Source organism: Peromyscus californicus, unplaced genomic scaffold (genome assembly GCF_007827085.1).
Source record: "Peromyscus californicus insignis strain IS unplaced genomic scaffold, ASM782708v3 Scaffold_15__1_contigs__length_86483966, whole genome shotgun sequence".
NCBI classification, from domain to species: domain Eukaryota; kingdom Metazoa; phylum Chordata; class Mammalia; order Rodentia; family Cricetidae; genus Peromyscus; species Peromyscus californicus.
This window is the reverse complement of record NW_026294447.1, coordinates 25,908,832-25,918,458: the sequence shown is the minus strand read 5'-3', so window position 1 is coordinate 25,918,458 and position 9,627 is coordinate 25,908,832. Positions and strand designations below refer to the sequence as shown.

At 49.6% G+C, this 9,627-nt stretch overlaps 1 protein-coding gene across 1 annotated transcript; it reads left to right on the top strand.

Annotated features, from left to right (window-relative positions):
* The first annotated feature begins 4,267 nt into the window (after positions 1-4,267).
* Nkx2-8 (NK2 homeobox 8) lies at positions 4,268-6,159 on the top strand. Its single transcript, XM_052738179.1, has 2 exons — positions 4,268-4,670; positions 5,290-6,159. Exons 1-2 carry the CDS (start codon positions 4,523-4,525, stop codon positions 5,844-5,846), a joined length of 705 nt encoding a protein of 234 aa, XP_052594139.1. The 5' UTR covers positions 4,268-4,522; the 3' UTR covers positions 5,847-6,159.
* Positions 6,160-9,627: the final 3,468 nt, after the last annotated feature.

The following is a 9,627-nucleotide window of genomic DNA, read 5'->3' as shown; positions in this document are numbered from 1 at the left end:
AAGTGCTAGTTGGTTGGTTTTCAGTATGCACAATATGTGCAAGGTACTAGTCATAAAACGTGGTCCTGGGGTCAGTCTTCCTTGTCAATAACACTATACATAGTCTATACATAACACTAAGCATGATCTAAGGCCGGGATCTTTTATTATGTAAAATTCAGTAAGAAGTATATATTTTACAGTCATATTTATGCCAGTCAGATTATATTTCTATCTTTAACAATGTACCTCTAACAACAGCAGCGACAAAAAATGAAACAAAAATAAGAATTTTAGATCTGGACAAATAACATTTGGCATACTACTTCTTACTGTATGCAGTTATTGTGACTCTGACAACTGACAAACAATGTCAGCACAAACACTTTTATGCCATTGGAAGGCATGAGAAAGATCAGAATAGTAGTAAATAAACTAGTCTTTAAAATCAGAAGCTACTTGTTGGGTTTTAGGAAATGGAGTATAGGGTTGTTTAATTAAAGGCAGTTTTAAGTTCATGGACCCATTTTACCCCATATAAATATATTTCATGTACATTATCTGCTTAATCCACTAGTTGACCATAAAAGAAAAAGAAAAATTTCCCCCAGAGACCAGAAACAACAGTAACATTGATGAAAAAGTCTTATTTTAAGAGACAATGCAGAAAGTCTCAGATCCTGTCACTTGACGCTAAGCAATAAAATCGAAAGCCAGTTTTAAAGATAAACCAGATTCCCGGCCTATAAGTAGCTGCTGCCCTTTGTCTTCTGTGTGTACATCACCAACACAGCTAGGAAAGAATTGAAGCCAGACTGGGTACATCACCAAGCAATTGATTATCAGCCATTAAAAGAGAGATGTTTGCTTCTTCATGGCGAGTAGCTTTCAGAATGAAAAGTAAAGAGATCTGATTGTTCCACACTGTCTTTCCTTTCTGTCTTATAACTGGCCAAGATCATCCTCTGACACTTCTTGGAGGTGCCAAAGACCCATTTTTATTTTCCTTTTGCTATTTTAACCAAACTACTGACTATAAGATGGGGGAGCAGTTGCTATGAGGGAAAATGCCCTGATAGTGGAGGGTCTTTCATCTATCAAGAGGATTCCACAGTATTGCCTTTCTTCAGCACGGTATAGAGTTGCAGGAATCTGAGAAACAGCAAAAAAAAAAAAAAAAAAAGGAAGGATTTAAGAACACAGTGTGAGATACAATTTCCCCCAAAAGATCAGGATACTTTAGTTTCACTTTGGAACTTCCTAGCCTCAACTTCTTAAGCACCCTGCAGTGATGAGCACCTCTGGGTGAGACTGGAAAGGATGATTGGTGTGGATGTCTTAAACACACTCACCATATCAGACCCCCCCCACCCCTCCAAAAATTAAAAACTCACTCTGATTGGAATGTACGGTATGTTTCCCAACTTGCAGGAAAACAAATCCCCACAGTTAAGTAACAACATTAACAAACTATGCTGCCTTGCAGACCAAAACACCAACCAACCTTTGAAAATCTGGAAAGAATGCCCCAGAAGAGAGATGTTAACTTATAATTCCAAGAATGTTTTGTGTGCAGGGTTAGGGAGGGATACATACACATATATCTCCAGTCTGCAAAAAGTCATGGCTGTCTCCACCTGTTTCCTGCTGGCCCAGTATCCAAACAGTTTTCTACTCTCAAGTCTTTGGGTCTTTGAGGTGATGAGGCAATGAAGAGGAGAGTCCCTTCCTCTAAGGATTGCCTCTCCTCCACTTTTTTTCAGAAGGCATAGTTGGCATGGAACAACCTCCATGGGTGTCCTGGGTGTCCTTGGGTGCTGACTCGGGCTGGGAAGAAGGCAAGTGTTCAAGGACATGTTTAAGCAGGGTGATGACTGGGCTTTGTATAACCAAGAGGCATGGGGTTCCCAGGACAAACATATGCACACAAGACCCTGCTCCCAGGCCAAAGAATATGAAGTGAGAAGGGATATTAGGAGCTCACCCCAAATCCAAGTTCTCTCTCAGAACACAACTGCTACGTAGGGGATGTATCTCTGCTTGGGAGCCAAACACTAAGAGTAAAAGCAAATATTTGATGCTGAAGAGCTCTTAAGAGCTGAAGAGTGTCATTTACTTATTTCTACACATCAGTATGGTCTTAGGATGTTAAATAGATTAAAAGGCTAAGAGAGGTCAGTCATTCCAAGGAAGACTCTTGTGCTTTTCCTAAACAAGTTTGGTTCTTCCTAAAATTGTTAAATGCCCTGTCTCAGTCCTGGGGAGGGTCCTTCACCAACTCAAAGGATGACACGTCCACTGTCCACTCCTAGAATGTCCTGTAGAAGGTGGAATCAGAGTTCACTGATAACACGTCACTGCATAGATGGGCCTGTACTGTGAAATTCCAGGGGACTGAGATCCTAAAACTGAGGGTCTCCAGAATTACTAAATCTATTTGTCATGGGAGGGGGAGGATGAGAAAGTGAAAGGGGAGAAGCAGAGAGGGAGAGACTCTCAAGAGTGAGTACAGGTAGCCAGAGGCAGTGCTGGCATGCACACCGGTTTCCAGTCCTGAGCTGCCTCCCCTGGCACAGCCTCCACATTCAGGGGATCTTGGCATCTGTACTAAGGATTCTCTAGCACTCGACCGCCTTCTACCAACCTCTGGCTCCTGCCTGGGTCTTGACTGCAGAGGGGTCAGCACAGTCATTTCAATTTAATCTTATTTAAAAAGACATAACTAATAAATCTATTGCCAGGGCCGCAGAAAGACCAGCCCAGCAGAGTCGATCCATCTCCCCATCCCATTGAATCCCACTGAAAACCATGACAACACCGGACAAGCTCCGATTTATCCCGCGAGCTAAAGCGCATTGTGAGCAGACGTCAATCACGCATTATTCTGGACTGAACAAATGCAAAATCTTTGCTGGAACAAATGCTTCCAACAGGTCCGGGCGTCCCAGCTCCATTTTCCCCTTTGTTTGCGGCCTAGCAGTTGGCCTGTCGTGGGCTAGCCTCCGCCCGACCACCCAGTGCGCGGTGCAGCCAGGGCACCTCAGGCACGCTTGGGTAGGACCGCTGCTGGGGAGGGCCAACAGGCTGGGTGGAGCCCAGGGCGCCATGTCTTGTCTTGTCAGGTTCGAATTCAGCCCCAGCAGAGCCTGGTTTAATACATCTCTCATCCCTATTTTTTTTTTCCTTAGAAACTAGATACCCAAACCACTAGCTGGAGGAAAAGAGGCTTCTGATACCGCAATGGAGCTGAACTAGACTGAAGCCCGAGCAAGGCTGGGGGCCAACAGAATGTGCCCGCTCTTGGCAGCTCCACCGGCCTTTCAAGTGGATCATTTTCTCTGTAGGGACTAACGGATCTGGGAGGAATCTCCTCCCAGGCACATTTTGTTTTGGGCAGGTCGGGAGCTAATTCTGCCTATTTGCTTGCCCATTCTGATGCCAAGCCGCGCGTGTAGCCCCTTCCTATGAGGCTAGTTCAGAAACTGGAACTGACTTGAGGGCTGAGGGGCAGAGATGACGTCGGAGTGGCGATGCCACGGAAGCCTGAAGGTTTCGGTAGGCCGGCCTAGAAAACACCACCACCCGTGCGTGGGTCCTCGAATGGACCCAGGTCCAGCTTCGCGGAGCTTGGCCGCAGAGCCCCAGGCTCCTAACCCATAGAGGCCAGGCCGGGATGGGTATTTAGGAACCGCAGCCTGGATTTTTACTGTCTCCTTTTTCGGCCTGGGGAGACAGGTATGGGTCCCGGGCACTTCCCCAGGCTCCCAGACCTTTCGGACTTTGTGTGTGTGTGTGGGGGGGGCTGCGGTGGAGTGTGTGAGGAGGCTCCTAGTGATTTGCAAAACCTGTGCCCCAGACAGCTAGAAAGATCAAGCCACAAGCCACCCTCAGTTACCAAAGGGGATGGCGGAGCGAGTGCGCCAGTAGAGTTGTAAATCACTTTCCAAATAATTGCGAGAAACTACCATTCCAGCAAACAAGGTCCGGAATAAAACAGACAAGGACAACATAAGTTGTCCCCCGTTTCCAGCGCTACCACCCGGCCCAGGCCCCACTTCAGCCGGGGAGGAGGAGGAAGTTGGGGCTCGGTCGTGAGGACCATGGTCACTGTCCGCCACCCAAGATGTTATTCACTGGTAACAATCCCCATTATCCGCCCCCACTTTGGTCTAATCAGACGAGCGCTAATGCCAAGGGCTGCTTCCTGCGGCCTCTGGGAGGTAACCAGTGCAAAGGGGCCGTGGACGGGGCGGGGCGGGGCGGGGCGGGGCGGGGGCGGAGATGGCACCTTCCGGACTGGTCCCGGCTTCGCCTCAGCACTCCTTCAGGTGCTTAACACCCTGGACACCCGCACCTCAGCTTTCAAAGCCCACCGAGTGGTGAGGGCCGTTTATATAAACAGGGATTCCTCCGTAGAGGCGCTGACATCCCCCAAAGCCAGCTCATGGCGAGCACCTCCCACTTCCACCCATAGGAGCGGCGTCCCCAGCTGCCCCTGGGTTCCTAGCCTGCCCTGCCCCTCGCCTTCTTTCCCTCCTCGGCCATGGCCACCTCTGGACGCCTCGGCTTCACCGTGCGCAGCCTCCTGAATTTACCCGAGCAGGACGCGCAGCCCCGGGTGAGGAGCCAACCGCAGACGTGCATTTCTCAAGCCGCCGCCTGGCTGGAGTCGGAGCGCAGCCACTACCCCTGTGAGTGAGCCTGGACTGCAGCGGGGGACGGAGGGGGAATCCAGCCAAGCCTCTGCGAGCCAGTTCTGGGATCGGGAGTGGAGATGCCAGCCCAGAGTCAGGTTTCTTCAGCCTTAGTGCAAGCGGTAGGCTCTGTGGTCCTCAAACCGACAGGTGGTGCATCCTGCATCCCGAGAGTAGATTCCTGCACCTCGGCTGCTGTGGGAGATTGGGGTTTTGGTGTCTGGAGATTCCTAAGAGTCGGAATATTTAAATATTTAAAACACCTTCTTTCTGTGTCCCAGGGTTTTGCAAACCTTGGCAAAACAGAGGTGGCCCTATTGGTGACCCAGCTTATGGGATATTGTTCTGCCAACTCAGCCACTGTTGTGGCTCATTTAGGAGGACCCCAAGGTGGGTTTCTCTGGGGCATCATCTCAGGCTTGGTAATTACTATTTGTAGTGTGGATGAGGTCGTAGGAGTAGGAGACGTGGGTACCCAGATGTGAACCCAGCAGAAGAAATGGCTCTCAAATCCCAGTGCAAGGGAACGGGGGCTCTAGTTGGAGGGAGGTGCGGGTGGGTGGCAGGTCCCAGCCACTCGCCTCTCACCGGGCGGTGTCTGCTTTGTGGTTGCCAGCTTCTGATGAGGGCGGCCTCGAGACAAGCCCCGCCGACCGGTCGCAGCTGGCATCCCTCGGGCGGGCATCTCCAGGCTCGGACACCGAGAAGAGGAGGAAGCGGCGGGTGCTGTTCTCCAAGGCCCAGACCTTGGAGTTGGAGCGGCGCTTCCGGCAGCAGCGCTACCTGTCGGCGCCCGAGCGGGAACAGCTGGCTCGACTCCTGCGCCTCACGCCCACGCAGGTCAAGATCTGGTTCCAGAACCATCGCTACAAGCTGAAGCGTGGGCGAGCGCCAGGGGCCACGGAGCCGTCGGATCTGGCAGCACCAGCTGATCCTCATACCGCTCCTAGCCTGCTGCACCACGTGGTGGTGCCTATTCTAGTGCACGATGGGCCACCGTGCAGCGGCAGGGGTGAGGGGACCGCTGCGGTGGCCCAGGACAAGTGCAGTGCACACCCGGCCACCGCATGCTCAGTGCCCGGCTATGCAGCCTTCGGGCCAGGCTCGGCGCTGGGTCTCTTCCCTGCCTACCAGCACTTAGCACCCCCAGCTCTGGTCTCCTGGAACTGGTGAGGCTGCCAAGGGGTGTCTTCAGTCACCCTGGACTTGGGACACTGGTGTTTGGCCTCAGTAAAGCTACAGCTGAGGCCCGAAAGTGAGCAGGTTGGCCTCGAGGGAGCTCTCGCGTCCTGGGGTCTCTGGCGTGCCTCAACCAGCAGTCGCAAAAACACACGCAGCCGGGACTTTCGCCAAGACTCCCCGGTTGTTCCCCCACCGCGAAGCCCGAAGCTAGATTTTATTTCTTGAGCTTTATTTGTATATTTTTAAATAGCGATTTGTATGAAGCGACTTATGTTTTAAAAGAAATAGAGTGTTTTCCCCTTGATTTGTGGTGCTAGAATGTAATGTGGAGGAGGATTGGGTCCCTGGCGCTCCGGCCGCTAAAGGAATGGGGGAGGGGGCTGGTTTTCCTTGCCGGAACTGGGAGAACTTGTCTGCTCCTAGCCCTTTACACTGAGGTCCAGCACTGGTTAGGTTGTAGGTCAGATTGAAGTCCCAAGAAGGCTTTGGGAAGGAAAGGGACTGGAGGGAGGCGACTGGGGCAAATCTGGGGAGTCGATCAACCGGTGGCATCTCTGCCGGCAGAGTGAAGCTGGGGGTTCTTGAGACTCCAGCTCAAACTTCAAAAGTGAATCCTGCCGGCCCCCCCGGCAAGGTCCTGTGCTCTTGGCTCTTTCTAGAGTGCAGGATAAGGGAGCTTGGGGACCACGGAGCACCAAGGAACCTGGCACCTACAGTGAAGCTTGTGAGTGCTTCAGTGTACTGTCATTTCCTGCCTCCTCAACCAAGCGGCATCTGATCTTGGTGGGACAGGATAGGGAGGGTAGTGAAGAAATAAAAAGGCGCAGTGACTGGCGCCGGGCACTACTTCCAAGCGACTCTGGGGAAAGAGGAAGAAGGTCTGGGAGGTTTAGCAATCCCATGCTCCGATGCAGATGCGTTCAGCTAGGATGAATCCTGTCAAGAGTGCACACACTGAGGGATCACCTTCCTTTTCCACACCTCGGTTTGCACCTGTCTCCGAAGCGATTTCTGGGTACCCACTTCAGAAAGACGGTAGGAGAGCGGTGTCCACCAGAAACAGGGACAAGGTCCTCAATGAGGTCTGATGAACAGGCATTGGGCTTGTTAGGGGGTCCTAGCTTTCTTGCCCAAAGAGGAAGAAGAGGAAGAGACAATGTGGTCACCTGGGATGGGGGTGGGTGGACAGTATGTTTGGGTCTCAGCTGCCTGCCACCTTGTCTTCCATATGGATGTGGCTATCTTAGAAGAATCTCCATCCTTAAACCTTCTTTTGTGTTGGATACTGAAAAAGGCATTGTCAGGCCTAAAAAGGACCTAGACAAAATCCACACTGTTTCAATTCAAAACTCCGTTTAATCAGCCTCTGGAGACAATGTAGTGCGTGTTAGGCCAGACAATAGCATCTTTTTAAACCTTGTGGCCTTCAGGAAGACAAAGGGCTTGAATTTTATGGGCTTACAACTTCAATTAGAGCAGTGCCAGTGTGCATGGGAGATTATCAAATTTGTATCATAAAACCCCTTTCTAACAAATGATTGGTGGGGAGGGGGCCCAACATTGTAAGACATATATTGGGACCTAGCAGGAGCTTCCCGGTCAGAGTTGGCCGAGCAGATGTGAAAGAAAAAGAGGAAGGGATTTCTGAGGAAGGCCTTTTCTGAGGAAGGCCTGAGTTGGGATTTGTCGCTGTGGTCAGCTGGCTGTGTGTTTAACTCTTCCAAGTTCTTACTTAATTCATGAATTGGTGGGGGAAAAAATCACGGCTTCTTTCTGCCAGGGACTAAAACAAGCTCCTCAATGTCCTTAGGAGAAAGTCAAGAAGATAGGGATACCTGTTTGGCAGATCTTAGAATGTGTGAAGTGGAGAGGGCCTATAAATGTGAGGTCTCCAGAACAAAGTGATTGTGTCTATGGGGAGACTGTCCTTACCAGGAAGGTTTTAGGGAAAGCAGACCTGTGGTGAGCAAATTAGTGTCACAGCAAGATGGTTAGAGTCACAGCAGGATCCACCCAGTGAGCCAATTGTACTCTGGGCAGGAAGGGGACAGTGGTAACCAGCAGCCACAGTATGCAAACTGTTAGTTTTAGCTCTGCATTCTTTTACCATTGGCTTGAAAGGCCTTCCTTTAGAAATAAAAGACCCCATGGGAAAGGTCAAAATGCACTCGCATCACACTGATTCATTTTAGGGACTGGGTTAACATCTATGTTATTCTGTCCGTATCCATCATAAGATAGAAAACTGTCCATTTCCTTTGTGACCCAAAAGGTCAATCCTCCTTGATTCTGACAAAAGCTGAATCCAAGTCCTCTCTGCCAACAGCTGTGAAAACAGTCAGGGGCTCCTTCTCCAAAGCTAAGCGTTTCAATCCTGCCACCCACCATCAGCGTTACATGGCAGATTCACACTCAGAAAACTTGTAGTGAAATGTGCTGTGTTTCCAGATCCATTGACAGCCAATCTCACACACACACACACACACACACACACACACACACACAGAGAGAGAGAGAGAGAGAGAGAGAGAGAGAGAGAGAGAGAGAGAGAGAGAGAGAGAGAGAGGTTGGGGGGTCAGATCTTGTTTTCAGATAAGAAACCAATATAAAGTAATCATAAACCTGAAAGGATGTCACTATTGTCCCTAGCTTAGCCATAGTTAGCCACACTCCAAGCTTCCTTCCCTTCGGGAGGACAATTGTCATGTTGCATATATTATGCAGCCATCACACATATGAACAGGCTGCAAGAGAAAGCTGGAAGGACCTTGTACTTCAGGTCACTCCTGAAGCTGCTTAGAGTCCAGCGCGACCTGCTAACACTTATTAATGTCCCCTGTATGCCAGTGGGCCTGTAGTCCAAGGTTTTTTGTTTGTTTGTTTTTTGGTTTGGGGGGGTTATTTTGCATGCAATAGCACATTCAATCCTCAAGATTCAATCCTCAAGCCCCACTTTCATATGTGGAGTCTTAAGGTCAAAGAGGTTGTAAGTAGTTAGTCTAGGGTTAAATGGTATGCTGAGAACTTCAGATGTGGTGTGTGTGTGTGTGTGTGTGTGTGTGTGTGTGTGTGTGTGTGTGTGTGTGTGTGTGTGTGTTTTGTGCATGTGTACATGTAGGTGTGGGAATGTTCAGTGTTTATGTATGCATGTGGAGGCCAGAGGTTGATGCTGAGTGTCTTCTTCAATTGTTTCTACCTGACTTTATGAGACAGGGTCTCTCACTGACATGGAACTCTCTAGATTCAACTTGGCTGGATGGCAAGAAACCCCAGGAATCCCCCTGTCATCACTCACCCATAACAAACAATTGTAACGACTGAACCATCTCCCCAGCCCTTGCCTCCAGATGTTACACTTTTTTTTTTTTTTTTTTTTTTTTTTTTTGGTTTTTCAAGACAGGGTTTCTCTGTGTAGCTTTGCGCCTTTCCTGGAACTCACTTGGTAGCCCAGGCTGGCCTCGAACTCACAGAGATCCGCCTGCCTCTGCCTCCCGAGTGCTGGGATTAAAGGCGTGCACCACCACCGCCCGGCCAGATGTTACACTTTTAATCACATGATGGTAATTAGTTTGCTATCTATTTTGTTCTATGATTTTCATTCAACAATCTTGGTTATCTTCCTTACAGTTTCCTTAAAGACATGTCCCTTCCTTCCTTCCTTCTTTCCTTCCTTCCTTCCTTCCTTCTTTTCTCTATTTGTTTGTTTGTTTGTTTGGTCTTTTGTGACACAGTTTCTCTGAATAGCCCTGGCTGTCCTGGAACTCATTCTGTA

Excerpts from the sequence above, each read along its gene's own strand:
- Nkx2-8 (XM_052738179.1), top strand. The coding sequence starts at position 4,523 with ATGGCCACCTCTGGACGCCTCGGCTTCACCGTGCGCAGCCTCCTGAAT. Across the intron at positions 4,671-5,289 it reads GGAGCGCAGCCACTACCCCT|CTTCTGATGAGGGCGGCCTC; the intron begins GTGAGTGAGCCT and ends TGTGGTTGCCAG.